The sequence below is a fragment of the Oncorhynchus mykiss genome, chromosome 9, assembly GCF_013265735.2.
Source record: "Oncorhynchus mykiss isolate Arlee chromosome 9, USDA_OmykA_1.1, whole genome shotgun sequence".
In the NCBI taxonomy this organism is placed as follows: Eukaryota; Metazoa; Chordata; class Actinopteri; order Salmoniformes; family Salmonidae; genus Oncorhynchus; species Oncorhynchus mykiss.
The window spans coordinates 55,844,546-55,862,974 of NC_048573.1; the positions used below are offsets into that span (position 1 = coordinate 55,844,546).

General features: G+C 43.0%; 1 protein-coding gene across 11 annotated transcripts in view; it reads right to left on the bottom strand.

Annotated features, from left to right (window-relative positions):
* Positions 1–5,061: 5,061 nt before the first annotated feature.
* The window catches only part of LOC110531211 (ankyrin repeat and SAM domain-containing protein 1A), a 107,057-nt gene continuing 93,689 nt past the window's right edge, over positions 5,062–18,429 (bottom strand). For 9 of the 11 annotated variants that reach the window (XM_036988376.1, XM_036988372.1, XM_036988375.1 and 6 more), the window contains 8 exons: positions 16,070–16,168; positions 15,795–15,941; positions 15,292–15,708; positions 15,115–15,186; positions 14,917–15,003; positions 14,386–14,523; positions 11,100–11,282; positions 7,996–9,367 (listed from right to left, as the gene is read on the bottom strand). In XM_036988376.1, the coding sequence (XP_036844271.1) occupies positions 9,245–9,367; positions 11,100–11,282; positions 14,386–14,523; positions 14,917–15,003; positions 15,115–15,186; positions 15,292–15,708; positions 15,795–15,941; positions 16,070–16,168 (1,266 nt within the window). In that variant the 3' untranslated portion in view covers positions 7,996–9,244. Of the gene's footprint in view, positions 6,945–7,995; positions 9,368–11,099; positions 11,283–14,385; positions 14,524–14,916; positions 15,004–15,114; positions 15,187–15,291; positions 15,709–15,794; positions 15,942–16,069; positions 16,169–18,429 lie in introns of those variants that run through there. The other 2 variants (XM_036988374.1, XM_036988373.1) reach the window with 2 other exon arrangements.

The following is an 18,429-nucleotide window of genomic DNA, read 5'->3' on the forward strand; positions in this document are numbered from 1 at the left end:
CCATCTCATATTTGCATGATGATGATGACTGTTGTCCCGGCTCTACCCTGAAATAGACACTGATAGTTAAGGATGCTGTTCCGTCCATGAATAGAGGTGCCTGCTAATGAGTCTGGTATGAGAAGTGAGGTATATGTTACGTGTTTGCAACCCTGTTCCTCAAATATTGAAAATCAATGTTTGTCTTGGCATTGTGCAACCTGAATTTCCACTTATTATTAAGTATCAACAAACACATATCAAGCATTTTGCAAGAGTGCTTTAATAAAGCCATGGTAAACAGAGAGATCTCTCCGGGAAAATAGTGGTATGGCATTGTTAGCCTTGTTGACATGAGGCCCAGCCAGCCAGTCACTAATTAACTAGAGTGAAGTATTGTGCTTCTATATGTGGTTCAGTTTTAGAGCTATGAATCCCTAGTTCTGAAAGCACTTGACCTGACAAGCAGCCAAACTCATGTTTGATACAAGGTTATGAAGCGTACTACTACACACTACAGGGCTGATAATTTTGCCCATTGTTTAACATAAATAATGTCAAACACATTACCAGCAAATAGTCTAATAGAAACAAAAACATGTCCTGTGCATACAATTTTTTTGTTGTTGTTGTATTTTGTGTATCAAATAATGAATAACATATTTGAGCTGTTTTATTGACATGTCTCATGGTGCACCCTGCTGTTCCATAATAGCACGTATTTCCACACACTATTTACCATTCATTTTTATTGGGCACAGCATAATCTGAAACACAACCAAAACACACTGCAAATGCACCTAACAAGTTTGTAGAGTCACAAGCTTAATGTAGTCACTGCGTACTACTATGGGAATATGGGATCAAATACTACAATTTTGGCTACTTTAATACACATAGGTAAAGTTGCCCAAACACTTATGACAACTTCAAAAAGGAGGACTAGATACATAAAGTGCTTTCATTTCTAAACGGTAGAACATATGTTTGAAAATACCCTCAAATAAAAGGTATTGTATTGTCGCCTCGTGAAACATTTGATCTCAAATTCAAAATGCTGGAGTGTAGAGCCAAATGAAAAGTTTCAGCTTCACTGTCCAAATAAATACGTAGAGGAGTGTATACACCATTCACTTACAAAGTGTAGGCAATTATTACTGGCCATATAACAAGTCTCATTAAATAGCAACAGAGCAGTGCAAAGCTTGCTTGTTCAATTAGTTGTGGATTTCTTCATTTTCCTTTTTGAAAAAAAGGGACCATCGTTCACTTCATTTCATCTCCATCAGAGATGGTATTACCATAATATGGTATGATGGTGGTTGGAGTACAGCTGTATCAAGACTGTTGATTCCATCTCTAAAGACGAGTTGCTCTGTTCTGTCTCTGGAAGAGAAGTAAAAAAAACATTGCATTCTTCTCCTTATGATATGAGTAGTACTGGACAGGAATGATTGAGTACACGCCACAATGATGCAATAGGGACAGAGTAAAGATACAGTCTAACATACTTACCGGTACCCTTGGCAGCAGAGTAAGTCGGTCCATAAAATGGAGGAAAGAACAACACATTGACACAGGTAGGTCACCAATGGGACGTGTTCTATCGGCCACTAATTACATTGTTGATAAAGATGTTAAACATTAAAGATAGTCATCCTGTAAACGTGAAGATATGTCCATGTTAGACCATTCGCCACCGGAAGAGTGTAGCCTTATTGCAGCAATCATTGTATTCGTTCAACTAATGTACATCACTCCAAGTACAGAAATGAACACTACCCAAACACTTTGTCAGCATCTGTAACCACCATTCTCTACTTCTAACCCCATCTCACCTGTGCGTTTCCACTTCCACATGCCAAAGACAATAAAGGATAGGCCCCCAATCAGAATTAATACCATTGCCACCACCGGGACGACTGCAAGGATGGAAACGCTATCTGGGCCTAGTATCAGGACCTGTCAATAAATACAAACAGTATTACAATACTTGTATTTATTATTGGAACAACTTTGTAATTTGTAACCTCTAAAAAAAGACTAGATTAGACTAGTCTGGGTACCAGTCTTTTTAGCCAACACTCGACTTGCAACTCCTATCAAAGACTTTGGCAAATGACAGGAGAAGAATGTAAAAGCTGAACAGAGATGGCAACCAGGCGGTGGACTAGAGGTGGACTATAGTGGTTGCTAAATAGCACATAATCTGATGATATCTCAGGGCACCCCTTGGTTTTTCTTTTTACCCCAACTGACATCCAACTTGTTGTCCTGACAGATGAGTGGCAGTACAGGTGTAATGTCTCTCTCTCTCTCTCAGCTCCTGGGCACTGATTGTCAGACTCATCCTCAGCTGCTACAGCCTGTCTCCATTGGGCAGCAGCTGCCCCCCTGTGAGATCATGCTCTGCCACCCGCTGGCCATTTCTCAGCAGGGTTAGGTTGATGTGGCATGGGTAGAAACCAAAAGCTTGTCCCCTCCAGAATCTAGGTTTGTTTTCTGAATGATTCTAACTCTGGGATGCACTGAGGATGAGGAAGACATGTGTATCAATGGATCCACTATAGATTTGCTCCTGTTGTATTCCTAATGTTTTTTTTTTTTACACATGGAATAACAATATACAATGGTATGTCCACAAACCTCTTCTCATCACAAGCATCTCCCCTTTTTTCAGGTAGTCTTTTAATGTTTTAATGCAAATGGGAAGGTGAAGCTTTTCCAAGGCCCATTTGAATGTACTGTGTCCTATGTTGATTAAACACAAGTTCGGGCCACTTAGGATGGTACTGCAGTTTGTTGAAGTTCAGAGCACCATCAAATCCATTGAAAGATTCCTTTATCATGATTTGGCCCTGCTCATTGTTGTCCAACAATTCACAACCACAATGTCTCTGATTAACAAATATTCCTGTAATAAATTAGGGAGTAAAAGTAAAGAACAAATATTCCTGTAATAAATTAGGGAGTAAAAGTAAAGAACAAATATTCCTGTAATAAATTAGGGAGTAAAAGTAAAGAACAAATATTCCTGTAATAAATTAGGGAGTAAAAGTAAAGAACAAATATTTGAGGCAAAAGTTCTAGATTCCCAGCTAGTCGGAAACAGAGAAAAATCTGTTTATTAGTGTGCTCACCTGATGTGTAGTTCCCCTCTACGGGATCGGTGTACCTATACCGGGACGGTTGTTGCTAACGTGCGCTAATGTGACTAGAATGACATTGTAAGTAACAGCCAACTTTCCAGGACATAGACTTGTCTTATGTGGGCAGAAAGCTTCAATTCGTGTTAATCCAACTGAAGTGTCCAATTTACAGTAAAAAATACCATGCTATTGTTTGAGGAGAGTGCACAACAACAATCAAGGCAACTGGTTTGATACATCCACTCTGAAGGCAAATAATGTACCTACATTCAGTAACCTTGCTCTGATTTGTCATCCTGAGGGTCCCAGAGATAAAATGTAGCATAGTTTTTGGTTGATAAAATCAATTTTCATATTCAAATGTAGGAACTAGGTTCTACAGTTTGAGCCCCTGCTGTGTCTCCTCCATTAATTTCACTACAGGCAGTTAGATTTGGGTGTCATTTTAGACAACAAAAAACAGGGGTTATTAAAATGGTGCAGTAAGAAAGACACCTGCTTCCTCATGCTGAGGAACATGTCCCAAAACCTATTCTGAGCTACTCCTTCAAAGGCTTCATCTGAGATCCCATCGGTCTTAGAGATACATATCCATGCATTGGAATCATAGTAGCCCATCTGACCATTATCTAGTATCGACACAACACAGAATTCAGGAAAGTACAGTTGAAGTCGGAAGTTTACGTACACCTTGGCCAAATACATTTAAACTCCGTTTTTCACAATTCCTGACATGTAATCCTAGTACAAAATCCCTGTCTTAGGTCAGTAAGGATCACCACTTTATTTTAAGAATGTGAAATGGCAGAATAATAGTAGAGGGAATTATTTGTTTCAGCTTTCATTTCTTTCATCACATTCCCAGTGGGTCAGAAGATTATATACACTCAATTAGTATTTGGTTGCATTACCTTTAAATTGTTTAACTTGGGTCAAACGTTTTGGGAGCCTTCATTCCAGCCTTTATACTTAAAACTGGATACTTTTAAACTTACACTCAAGTAGTATTTTACTGGGTGACTCTTTTTTATGTGCCATATTCTATTAAGGTATCTTTACTAAGTATGACAATTGTGTACTTTTCCCACCACTGAATATACTTATGACAAATCAAAATACCGTACCTGCATTAACAGTTGAAAGAGATGAGAAATAACATGCAGGTTTAATGCTTCATTTAAAAATTCTCCAGCAGGTATAGAGGCCAGGGTTTCACAAACTCGACCCCCCCCCCCCCCCCCGCACATTTTGTTTTTTGCCCTAGCACTTCACAGCTGATCCAAATAATCAAACCTTGATGAATTGGTTATTTGAATTAGCTCTGTAGTGCCAGGACCCCCTGGTATAGACTGTCACGCAGCTCCTTAAAAAGATTTTACTTCTTGTACCTGTGGCTTGAAAAACACCTTTTCTCAGTCACAGGTTGTCCTTACACCTCTTACATCTTAACGTTACACAGACAAGCTCTTTTACCTGTGTATTGGCTTTATGCTCCTAAGCACCTGACTAGCATGACACAGCTCAGCTATTACAGATGCAAATTAAAAATATAAAGCAATTAAACAAACCCTATCTGTAAAAATGTAAACCTGTCCCATTCCCAACCAATTGTCGAGCTCTTCTTCTGCTCTCCTCCTCACCGGCATTTTATTGAAACATGAAATATATTTGTTATTGACTATCCCGGCCCTCAGTTAACACTACCAACTTAGTCCAATGAGGAATTCATTTTGGTGCATCTTTTGACACAGCTCCATATCAGCTGCTTCAAAAGATGCACCGTCAAGCCTGTCCGTTTTCCTGGCCCAGACTTGTTCATGTTGGCTTGTCATACTACAGTATCATCACCATTACCTTTTGCCTGTCTGGGACTATGCACATGTAAAGGATAGTACTATGCAACTCTTCATGGCTGAATGATTGTCATGGGAAAAAAAGAAATCAAGAATCTGGTTCATCATTTCTTCATTTATTAGTTGTACAATTATGAAAAATAATAATCATAAAAAGACTGGAAGCCCAAGATTATTTACAATCTTTTTCTTTGTTTCTTTAGTGCGGTCGCTCCAAGTTCTTTCTCTGTTTGTTTTCAATCGTTGGGTATCATGATATGTTGAACTTTATAAGACAGTCCTTTTTCTCTTTACGACAAATGTGGCAAAAAATTACATACATACATATATATATATATATAGATATCTATATATATATAGATATCTATAAAAGCAAAATCATTCAAGTATCAAAATACAGACTGCTAGAGATTAATTTACAATCCAATATTGTTCTCATAATCAATATCATCAGAATAGTCACATTGTACTACCAATGATCCTTAGTAAATGTGCAAACGCGAAGATGGGACCAGGTTGATGGCTGCAGGTGCTATCAACCAGTTGAAGCCAGTGTACCATATTGAGTGTACCATAACTAGTCAACATACCAACAGAGGTTCATCACTAGCTGCCCACAGAGTACCAGGAGAGATAGCGTATGGGGAGAAAATGCTTGTTACATTATTGTACCTAAAATCTTACATTACTGGTTTTGTGGTTTGACTGGTTCAAAATTCATTCAGAAATAAAGTGAGGGGGAATAAAATGCAATTAGTAGGACTACCTCACAACACCAGCCTGGTCATATAGTATCCAGCATCAGGACAGTTAAAACGTACAAAAAGACAATACATTACTATTATTTTGATCAAATAAAAGCCATTCACCCTGTTTAAATATGATCTGTAGTGTCAGTTTAACAGCTGTCCAAAATTCCTCCCGCACACTATTCCATTATTTATCACAGTTCTGTATGTTATGAATGAGGAAATGAAAATAAGGAAGAGATGCTTTGATGTCGCTGACCTGGTGCTTGGATGGATGGACAGGAGAGAGCCTTGTGAGTGTACTGCTGCATCTCACATGGTAATCATTTTACCCAATTCTTCCCAAATTTGTCTCTCATTTCCCATAGGCATTTCATTGAGATAGTCAGGTAGGATCTCAATTTTCTCTGCTCAAAAATCTATAATTTATGTTGATTACTATCACTGTCAGAGTAAAGAGTAGCTTAGCTTAGCCCCCAGTGGAGACACATTTAAGTGTATGGGGAAGGCCTCTCTGAGGAGGAGTTGTTTGAGGCACCAATCTAGAGGAGGCAACCATCTTCACCTCTCATGGAATGGATAAACAAGTCACAACATGTCTGGCAAAAAAAACACTGGGAACTTGTCCCTCTCGTACCCATAAATAGAATACCCTGTCTGTCTGAACAGCATTCACAGGCCTGTAAAGGATAAACATGTTTAATTTGTACCAAAAACAGATGAGGGATGTTGAAGTTGAGTGCTTCACAATGAAAGAGGGACACGTACCAAACAAACACCCACCTTTGTGAGCTCTAGTTAACTGACCAAGTTTTGACATATTGAGTCCATATTGTTCAGTATATGTAAGTGGACGCAGTGAGGGTGTTGGTTGATTCGGTTTACTGCCTGGGGGCAGTCAGTCACAGTGGTCAAAGGACAGGACAGGGTGGAAGAAGCCAATAGCGGACTTCCTGTCTGTCTGCTACAGAGCTACAGCGCTGACCCCTGGAGCTGAAGAAGTGGAGGATGAGGAGAGGGCCGGGGGCGGCAGAGAGCAGGTAGGGCCTTCCTGGTGTATGCAAGCACGACCCCCAGTGGGTGGAGGGGTGCATGGAAAGTGGGCCTGACCTTTCTCTTGGTTCCAAAAGGGCATCCTGCCCCACAACAAAATACCATTGGTCTGGGCACCCCTGACCTCTCACTCTGGCGGGGTGTCTTGTCATGGTAGTCAGCTACATGGAAGGGAGATACACACCAACACAGCACTGGGGTTAAAATAATGTAAAAACATGACGGAGCCAACTGAAAACTAAACGGAGGAGATATAAAAATTATGGATTTTTCTGGATAATGATCAACTGATGATCAATGTTAGCACTCTGAATATTGACTGATGAAACACAGACAGACATCCATTAATGACAACATGAACATCAAGAAGGCATGAGCTCTGAAAAGGAAAAGGAAAGGAAAGTCCCCCATTCTGCTGGGTTTAAGTTTCAACAGTGGGTTGATTGGGTCTTAACACTATTTGGAATATGGCAATGAGTTAGAATTTTAGATGGATGTGAACAGTGATTTGAACACTTAATGAGCTGAACCTAGCACAGCAACAGTAAGTAATGTACTTTTATTATGTCTATATGTAGAATCAGTGCCTTGCCAACCTAATGCCTTCCTCTTTCAGTCCATTAAGACATGCTTGGATTGTGAACAATGGTATATTTTTTTTTTACGTACTTCATCTAACCTCTCCACAGAGATTTAATGAGCTCTCTTCCTCGTCATTAAGGTTACTGGCACTAACCAGCTCTATATTGACTGATGTACCAGCTAGGCTGAGTTATTACCCTAAGACCATCACCCAGGTCAATTACGGGTGGCTAGAGCAGAATTCGCGCATTTCGGCATCTCTTTGGTTCTTACTCTATTAAATTAACAGTCAATTCAATTTCTCTTCATATCATCTTGGATGCACACAATATATCCCCAGCGTCCAAGCATTCACAAAAAGTGCTCATGACACTCCAAATTAGGATTGCACTAGATATTAAATCAAAGTCATCTCAGTCATAAACAGAGAAAGGCATGCTCAAATAGATGTCCCACTCGGCTGTCTGTCTATAACAGTGAGCACCTCTACGTAGGACACTATATTCTGTGTGAGCCTCTGTGTCCTATCCTGCGCACTGTTGTTCCCTAACAAAAGGCCCCATCAATGTTAACTCCATTAGTTCCCAATAGAGATCTCCTATCACAGTGCTGGGCCCTAGCCTCCTTTGGCAGCCTGACACAGAGGGCCAGTTTTTCCAGACAGTTTCCGGTAAACCGACACAAAGAATGTAAATAAGTCTAACAGGATACGCATGTACGTGCCCTTCCCCCTGTTAACCCAAATGGACCAATCCCAGGGGGAATGAGTTTAGAGTTTAGTCCTGTGCAACAAGGTTGTCATCCATCCCCTTGCAGGGAAACAGGCAATGTTCCTACTAATGTGTGTAGAGTTAGAACAATGGAAGAGCCGGTCTCTTACAGATTCTTCTAGAAAACAATGTTCATCCAGGTAGTTGATCCTTGGCTGTAGAGAATCATATATTTTTTTCTGAGCACTGGAGTCAGGAGATTATTGTTCAGAAAACAAGGAGGTAAAGTTCTTCAAGAGCATCTCACAGTGGCCGTCGCCTGGTAGAGCAGGAAAAGCACCCAGAGGAGAAAACAAGATTGATGAGTAAAAGGAATGAAAAAGAAAGGAGGGATATATAGAAGGAAAAGGTACTGTAGGTAGAATGGAGATCGCTACCACTGAACAAACTTAATCAGTGACTTGTGGATTACATTTGCTGTCTTACACACTTCACAGCTACTGTACTGGATCGGTCAGATAATGCCACTGAGCCTATTAGCATTGGTAAATGCAACAAATAACAGCACCATACATTACAAAATTGAAAGCAGGGCTAATGCAGTGCCAATGTGAATGTGAGGAAGCACAGGGTTCATGAGAAAACGAAACAGAGGGAATGTTGTGGAAGGATAAGGTCTCATGCTTCTTGGTCACAAAGGCAAGAGGAACTACAGTAAATGCCTGGGGAACGGTTGATGATTGCTTCACAATCATAGAGAAGGTTGGAAGGATTCAGGGCCCAGTAGTTGGCAGGACTAATTCATTAGAGGGAAGCTAGAGGTAAGTGTTCCAGTTAGGAGAGAATCCAGTAGCAGTTAGTCCCCACAGTCAGGGCTGTGGTTGTGGGAAGACAGCACAGTGGCAAGGAGAGCAGAGGGTACATGTGTAGACTAACTGGGGGGGGGGGGGGGGGGTTGAACTTCTCAGACAGCAGGGTCCAACAGTGGCAGGGGAGAGGAAAGGAGGTGGAGGGAGACAGGAGAGCAGGGGTCAGGCCTGGAGTGGAGACAGGCAGAGTCACATTGAAAGGCACACAGAAGGAGAAGGAGAGGAGGAAAGGTACAGTAGATTAGGAGGTCAGATCCAAGGTAAAAGGTCAGGAGAGGAGAGGTGAGGAGGCAGGTCTACTCAGAATATGGTGGTCTCGTACTTAGTGCTGATGGTCCTCTTGGAGTCCTTGGGAACGGGGTCCACCAGCCACGTGGCACTGCCCTGGGACTGGGAGTCCCCCACCAGCTCCAACGGGTCCACCTGTAGGGGTAGGGGACACAGGGGGGGTCAGACAGGATACAAGTCAGACTTAGGGTGAGAGAGCCAACAAATGAAAAATCGGTGTGCTGAGCTACGTTAGTCATTCTGAGATCATAATTTCCTTTCCCTGAAAGCGTTGTGAAATCAGAGAAATCATCAGAGGAAATTACTCATTGTACTAAGTAAGTGTGATTAAGAAAATATAAACAGCAGAACCACTGAGGGAAAAGCTATAGCACATCATCATCACCAGATCAAAAGTGTGATTACCAACCTGGAATGTTCATACCACTAGGGGGCGCCTAAGGGTCTTACAACTACCAAGGGGTCTAGTAAAGAACACAGCAATCAACAGAGTTGATGGTGTTTCAAAATATCATCTCCTGAAAGAAATAATAATAATGTGATCCCAGGTTAGGAGCCCCGTTGAGACAAAAACAGAGAGAATGAGGTGTGAAGAGGAGAGATAAATGAGTCATGTGGATGGATTGAAGGTGAGGAGAGAAAATGTGAGAACTGTATTGGTTAGGGGGGGGGGGGGGCAAAGCGGTAACATTATATAGAAAGGGTAGATGATAGAAGGATGCAGAGAGAGAAAGGATGAGGAGAGGGAGAAAGAGCAGCACCTGGGCGGCAGGGCTGGCAGAATGGTGCAGCGGAAGAAAGGAGGGACGGTGGGTGGTGCAGGTGTGACAGTAACAGCAGGAGTGAGTGTCCAGCTGGGGAGGAGAGTCCTGGGAGAGACAGACAGGACAGCCAGGAAGTGAATGGACAACAAGAGAGAGAGAGATACAGAGCGATACAGAGAGAGAGACAGAGACAGAGGGTAGGGACAGATTCTTACAAGACCCTGGTTAATGGGGGACACGAGATGTTTGTGTGGTTTTAGGTGTGTGTACCGATGAGAGGGATGGGAGTGATGTGCCCATGCTGTGGTGAATCAACCCCCGCTCCCCTAAAATAACATCAGTACATAACTGTTTTGTGTGGTTTTAGGTGTGTGTACCGATGAGAGGGATGGGAGTGATGTGCCCATGCTGTGGTGAATCAACCCCCGCTCCGCTACAATAACATCAATACATAACTGTTTTGTGTGGTTTTAGGTGTGTGTACCGATGAGAGGGATGGGAGTGATGTGCCCATGCTGTGGTGAATCAACCCCCGCTCCGCTACAATAACATCAGTACATAACTGTTTTGTGTGGTTTTAGGTGTGTGTACCGATGAGAGGGATGGGAGTGATGTGCCCATGCTGTGGTGAATCAACCCCCGCTCCGCTACAATAACATCAGTACATAACTGTTTTGTGTGGTTTTCATGCCAAGCAAAAATAACACCATTCCCATTAAAGGCAGGATGAGATTGTGTGTGAACACACATTCTGGTTGTTATATCTAATGAATGTTCCCAGTTGTGTGATTGTAACATTATCATTCAGAAGCAATCCATCGCTTAATGTTTTAATGCTAATGGGGTGTTGCTACTGGCAGATTTTCACAATGTATTCACAATGAGAGAATTGTGTGAGCGTGTGTCGGCAGGTAGCCGAGTGGTTAAGAGCGTTGGGCCAGTTACCGAAAGGTTGCTGGTTTGAATCCCGAGGCGACTAGGTGAAAAATATGCCGATGTGCCCTTGAGCAAGGCACTTAAGCCTAATTGCTCCTGTAAGTTGCCCTGGATAAGAGCGCCTGCTAAATTAATCAAATGTAAATGTTTGCGTATGACAAACTCACCCCTAATTTTCTTACGCTGCCCCGTGGTTTAGGAACGGGCCGGCTGGATTTGGTCTCGATGACCTCTGTCCCAGGTCCTGCTGGGATGACCTGGTGCTGTTTGGTCCTCTGGGCCTGGAGAGCCAGCTGATAGGCCACCTCAAAAGCTTGTCCCAGCGTCAGGATAATCTCATAGGTCAGGTTCTACCAGAGGGGGAGGAGAGAGAATCCTCCTCAGTATTCTATTCCCTCCTCCCGTCTCCCATATCAACCACCCTCAGTAGGGTTGGGGGAAACCAGAAACATCCGGTTCTCAGGGATACAGTATGTTCAACCTAGCTTCCTTTTCCCCTGAAAAACGGATGTGGGGACCCCGCTCGGGTGTTTCTTTTACGCCTGCTATGTTAAGTTACGTGTCAACAGACAGACAGACATGCACTAGTGCTCCTGAATATAATGTTGCTGCATCACTCTACAGCAGACGGAGTCTTAGTCATTATGAAAGTAAACACAGGCATATGGTGCATCTAGAATTCCTAGGTAAGACAAGTCAGGGTTCTAAGTATGGACAGTATTTAAAAGCATACACATTGAGTGGATGAGACAACAAGCCACAATCTCAGCTCAGTGGACAGTCTCCTCCAAAGACCCAGGAGATATGCTCAGTCAGACAATGGCATCGAATACTTTACTCTAAAGTGGATTTGCCTGTACAACTTTGTAAACCGACTTAATTGAATGGCAGAGAAAGCTGTCAGGTAGAGAGGAAGTGTAGCGAGACAGCAAGCGGTTCTCTCTCTGTCGCCTGACTGCAAACACATGCTACTGCAACCCACTGAGGCTGGAGCTGAATCACATTAAAACACTCAGATTCTACATAGTGGAAATGTGCAGCTGAAGGTGAACATGCACTTGGGACCAGAGACAAAAACACTGAGGGGGGTCCATGTGTGTATTTATTTGTACACCCAAAAAGCCCTCCATTTGTTTTGAGAAAGATGGATTTTAATGGCTTCCTCTGATACTCTTTGTCCCTGACACATACAACACCATTGGAAGCTCAACCCAGTCCAGTGAGACACCACCTGATTGGCTCTGTTCAACATATTCTTGTAAAGTTAAGTAACAGAACAACTCCAGCTTGAGAAAAACAGAAGGCTGATTATTAGTCTGTGTCTCCGAGGAACTTTCTCTTTGTTTACTTCCTTTGATCTGATCTGAGATCCGTCCCATTGTGTGGGCTGGTGAAAAATGAGCCTGTGGCGTCCGATAGCAGCCTGGTCAATACAGTTTAAAAGCTCTGATCACATCTCCGGGCTATTACACTCCCCCACCTCACCTCATCTCAGATAGTCATCAGTCTACTGCATTACCCCTGAGGCCACTCAGTTCACAGCCCTATTGAGTACAACACAAGCCACAGGGCCAACAGCAGACCTCTCAGAAAAGTGGGACCTGCCATAGAAAAACAGCCATTGACTTTAATGGGTATGTTATTTCTATTGGACCAGCCTCTGTAGTAGTTTGTCAGTGGCCTTAGATGACCTCTACAGTATTACATGTGAAAAGCTTTAGAGTTACACACAGCCGTGGGTAGGGCTGTGGCGGTCATAACATTTTGTCAGTCAGTGATTGTCAAGAAAATAACTGCCGGTCTCACGGTAATTTACAATTAAATAACAAACACATTTAGCATCTCCTTCCACACACAGCCTACAAGCCACTGATGCAGACCTTTGGAACATCTACATTTTAAAAAGTCTAATACATAAATGGGCTATATGTTTTGATTTTTAAAAGATTCTAAGGCTGCATGATACTACTAATTATGATTTGAAAAAAGGTATGAGCTCTGCTTTGTTCTTTGCACAGGATTCACTGTTTATTGCCTTAAACTGGGCATCATTCACAAGTGATAATATATAATTCACAAGTGATAATATATCATTCACAAGTGATAGGCTAATCTGGTCACCCATCAGACTATTCTTAATTTAATCTGGTCTTTACATATACTAAATAATATACGCGTGAAATTTGGTTTGATTTAGAATGGACCATTATCATGCACCTGTATCGAAACAGGGTCAGCGGGAAAAAAATACATATTATCTATACACTTAAATAGCAAAAGGACAACGCTTTTCCCATGGTTAATTTTCATGCCAGCCTGGTGGGCTATACTCCTGTTGTAAATAGAACCAAATGTGCCTAATATTAGGAAAGTTGAGAAATAAATATAGTAGGCAGGCCTAGCCTATAGAAAGCGGATGGGATCCTCCTCTTTTTAAGAGGCCATCACTCTGTTTTCTCATGCAATTGAATAGCCTATAGAAATGTTGCGCAACATGAGCTCATGGGCTCTCATGAAGTGTTTGATTAAATGTTTGAATACATTTGCATTGATGTCAGAGTGGTTAGAGGGACAATAGAGTGCTGTGAGTAACATGCAGTTAGCAAGTTTGGTAGCCTACTAATGACAATCAGCAGCATCAGAGCTTGGAGAAGCCTAATTACTGTGACTAAACGTTTATGTGGAATTTGACTGCCGTCATGACTCGTGACCGCCAGTGTGGCGGTAATACGATCACCATCACGGGACAATTTTTTCTTGAGCAGATGGTTGGTGGGCCAGAACATATTTCAAACCTTGATTACATATGATCAAATATGCCTCTCTATTTATGCGTGGGAATACTAGGGAACAGATTTCCTAAATTAAAATCACTTTGAGCTGAATTCCTGGTGATTTTACAGTCCTTAATAATGTCCAACATAAAAAAAATGTAAATACCCCCCCCCCTCAAAGATTCACTCAGAAAACATGTGTGCCTGCCTATTGGGGAATCCTGGTTTAGACAAATAATCAGTTCTCAGGAGGAACGGCGTGGTGGAGGTTGGCAGTTTAGTGATGGCCACCTAGCAGCATGACTATCGGAAAAAGGCAAGCAAGCGTTGCTGAAGTGTGAAACCTCACAGGTAGATAAGCTGGTCTAGAGAGTAAAGAGAACAGTGATGCTGTGTTGCTGCCAATCAGAATCACATCTCCTCTGAGGATTAAAAAAGGTGGCTGGGAAGGAACCAACATGAGGACAGAGGAGAGGACATCACAGACCATTCTGTATGGACCTGAATCTACAGCTGAAAGATATTTGAATATGTACTGAGCTGTGGTGCGGCAATACATGTCTTAGTTTGGACATATTCTGAAACGAATGCGATAGTATAAACATACAATGAAGTCAAGTCACTGCACGCTGGAGTGATCGGGTTAGAGTGGGATGATTGTGTAGGCATGTATTCTCACCACGTCCACTGTGCTGAACACATGGCAGTAGTGGTGGTTGGTCTGCAGGTCCTTGGTGATGTAGGCAAATGTGCACAGATCCTCTGGGTCCTGGGCCGCACACGAGATGTTCCGGATCTCATGCTCAGCTATGATGTTCTGTATTGGAGGAGTGTCCAACAAGACACTACAATGAGTATACTGTATGTATAGTCACAGAGGCATCAATAAAGATCACATTCACATCTCCATTATGGAAGAACATGTCAATACGTTCTTAATTGCAATGGCGACACAGAAGTTTCTACCCTCAAAAAAGGCCTATCTGTCATGTATATGATACACTTAACAGACAGGGGTGACATTTAGTATGAAGGAGGGAGAGGGTGGGGCAGAATCCATGTGATAGGTGTGATGTGATGCTGGGCAGCCTCCTCCTCCCCTGGTATCAAGTCTGCCTGGCTGGGACAGGTGTGTGTGTGTCTATCTAGTTTTCAGATATCACCGTATGGATCAGGTCCAAGGTGAAAAAGGGGCACCCAGCCAACCAACCTTATTGGCTGCGTCAATGAACTTCACCCCTTTGTATGTGATGGAGAGGACGATGGTGGGGACCTTCCTCATCTGCTCTGTCGACCTCTGGGAGGGGGGGGGGGGGGATTGATTAGTCTGGGTCCTTTCAGCAGAGATAGAGAATGATGTCTCTCTAAACATGAGGAGACTAGAGTAGTAGTTAAAGGCGTGACCTACCCTCATTTTGGCACAGGCGTCCTGGGTGGACTCTGTCCCACGTAGCTCCTTGATGAGCATAGATCCCAGGTACTGGATTTTGAGTGTGAGAAACATTAATATAGTAATACAGAGTGAGAAACCATATATATTAAAGAAAGACATTAGTGAGTTACTGCAGGAAAAGGTGTCACTTACATTGGCTTCATAGTCACAGGACTCAAAGATGAGCTTCTCAGGCTGGTGGTGCCAGTTCTGTACAGGGGTGTAAGGTGCTGCCAGGCTGGGGGGTCGCAGGGTCAGACGGGGCTCCCGATGCCGCTCCTCATACCTCTCATGTGAGCGGTGTCTTCCACTGCGGGGCCGGTGGGGGTCCACATCGTAAGCTGGGTCAGGCCCCTTCCTCCTCCCAGGCTCCCCCAACGGCAGGAGGGGGTCCATGGAACGACCCGCGTAGGAGTCCATGTGACTGATGGGAGAGGAGGTCTGGGATACCAGGTCCTGACACCTGAGCTGGGACAGGCGGGGGGGCTTGACAGGAGGTTCCTCATAGGGCCGTTCTGCCAGCGATGCGATGATGCGTTTTCTGTGTCCCAGCAAGGTGATTTTCAGTACCTGGAAGATACAAAACAGCCCTAACCACTGAACAAACTATTTCAAAATGTGCTCTCTCAAAGTAAATTTCAGAGAGACACACTCACGTTGACAATCTCTAGCTCCCACAGGTTCTTGACACAGTCGAGGCTGCGATATCCGCTGGACAGGAAGTTGTGGAGGTACTCCTGCAGGCCCAGGAGGTCCAGCCAGGAGGAGAGAGAGATGCTTCCGTCACAGCCCAGGGCCTTCACCTGCAGGGGGAGACAGTCACACACTGATCACTCCACTCCCTACATAGTCAGGGCTGATGACACTCGCTAGAGCTACTGCATGGGGCCATAGGGGAACTCATTAAAGTCAGGAGTTTGGAGAGACTCACTTTTGGCAGGGACCGAGCTGCATGCAGGATCTTCCTTCGATGTCCTGGGTCAGTGATGCCTATCTCCCTCAGGTCCTGTTCCTCCATCACATTACTGCCCTGTAACAGAGAGGACCGATTGGGTTAAAATGACATCACAGTGACCATACTAACATGGCTTCAATGTTGCCGTAACAGGCTTAGCTGTGTAAACTGGACAGGGAATTTGATAACACAATAATTCAATGGAGAGGGTTTTCTCATATTGTCAATAGAAATCTAACACAGCATCTTAGTGTTAAAAGGCTAACCAGACCCAGACAAAGACACACCCACGTGGTTGGTTAGTGAGCTGCCTCCCCAATGCCGCCATTGCAAAAATAAGGGGTCCATTTCTTTGGAGTGTCAAGCACTTCTTCCTTCTCCCATAGAGAGAACATACAGCTGACTACAGCACTGAAATAAACGTCAATACATCCCTCTAGTAAATGTAATTTAAGTGGATGAGAGAGGAAAGGGGAGGGAGGGGGACAAGCACCAGGGAGCATGAGCAAGGGTCAAACCTTGCTCATGCAGGTAGCCTAGTGGTCAGAGCATTGGGCCAGTAACCAAAAGGTTTCTAGTTCGAATCCCCGAACTGACAAGGTAAAAAAAAAATCTGTCGTTCTGCCCCTGAATAAGGCAGTCAACCCACTGTTCCTAGGTGTCATTGTGAATAAGAACTTGTTCTTAACCGACTTTAAATAAAAAAGGTAAAAAACAAAAACATCTACAGTTCCACACAATACCATCTCCAAGGCTGAGACAGCCGGCAGGAACAATGGGTGGCTAATCCTCAGGGAACTTCAGGAGGGGGACAGGGAGGAACAAGGTGGGAAGAGCGGAGTCCTACTGAGTCGACAACCGCAGGCAGCACTAAATGACTTTGACCACGAAGGTTAGCCTCCCTCCACCGAGTGTCATTCATCAGGGTCACTCGATGGGTCCTTCCATTGGCCTGACGTGGTCAAATGAAAGAGGAATTACTAGCCATTACTCAAATGACTGACTTGGAAGTTGCTGCTGGCACACACTTAGTAGAAAAGTGTGTAAAGCTCTATGGACCCTGCAACAGTATTGTGCATGAGCCCTGTCAGGAGGGTCAGGAGCTGACAAGCTGCGTAGCTGCAGGGGCAAAGGGAGTGGGAGGGAGGGGGCATCAGTGTGTGTGTTACACAGCGTAATATATACAGGGGTGAAATGAGTCATGGGGACTGTGGCTCAGCCATGGCAGGGAGGGGATTTTGTGTGTATGCACACTTTCTTTTGGCTCTACTGTATTAACCTGAGCATGTGCAGGGATGAAGATCATGACTCAGGTATTTTCCACTGTTAGGATTATATATGTGTTTATGGGAAGAGGGTAGATACAGAGAGGTATTCAGAGAGAGAGATTCACAGAGAGAGAGTGAGAGAGCGCGAGAGAGATAGAGCGAGAGAGATAGAGAGAGCGAGAGAGATACAGAGAGAGCGAGAGAGATAGGAGTGTCAGTGGGCCACAGCAAAATCACAGTCAACTTGAATCATGAGGCATCAAAGCCAAAGGAATGGAGTAATATTAAGAAATACTATAGATCGAAGCAATGTAGTTTGGAAACTTACCAAAAAACAATTAAGCAACAACAAATTCAATCCCTTAGACAACTTCCTGGACAAATGTTCTACTGTAATAGTGAAGGTGTAAACTTGACAGTATAAAATCTTAACAGTATATTTGACCTCTCAGCTTCCCTATCAAATCTAAAAATCTCAAATAGATAACCGAAGAAAATGAACAACAATGACAAATGGTTTGATGAAGAATGCAAAAATCTAAAAAATAAATTGGACAGGTTTCTCCAACAAAAACATAGAGACCCGGAAAACCTGAGTCTATGCCTTCACTATGCTGAATCACTAAAACAATACAGAAATACACTATGAAAAAAGAAGGAGCAGCACGTCAGAAACCAGCTCAATGTAATTGAAGAATCCATAGACTAACCACTTCTGGGAAAATTGGAAAACACTAAACAAACAACAATACGAAGAATTATCTATCCAAAATGGAGATGTATGGGTAAACCACTTCTCCAATCTTTTTGGCTCTATAACAAAGAACAACCAATAAAAACATACACATGATCAAATACAAATCTTAGAATCAACTATTAAAAACTACCAGAACCCACTGGATTCTCCAATTACCTTGAATGAGCAACATGCCAAAATAAAAACCCTCCAACCCAAAAAGGCCTGTGGTATTGATGGTATCCTCAATGAAATGATTAAATATACAGACAACAAATTCCAATTGGCTATATTAAAACTCTTTAACATCATCCTTAGCTCTTTGGAACCAA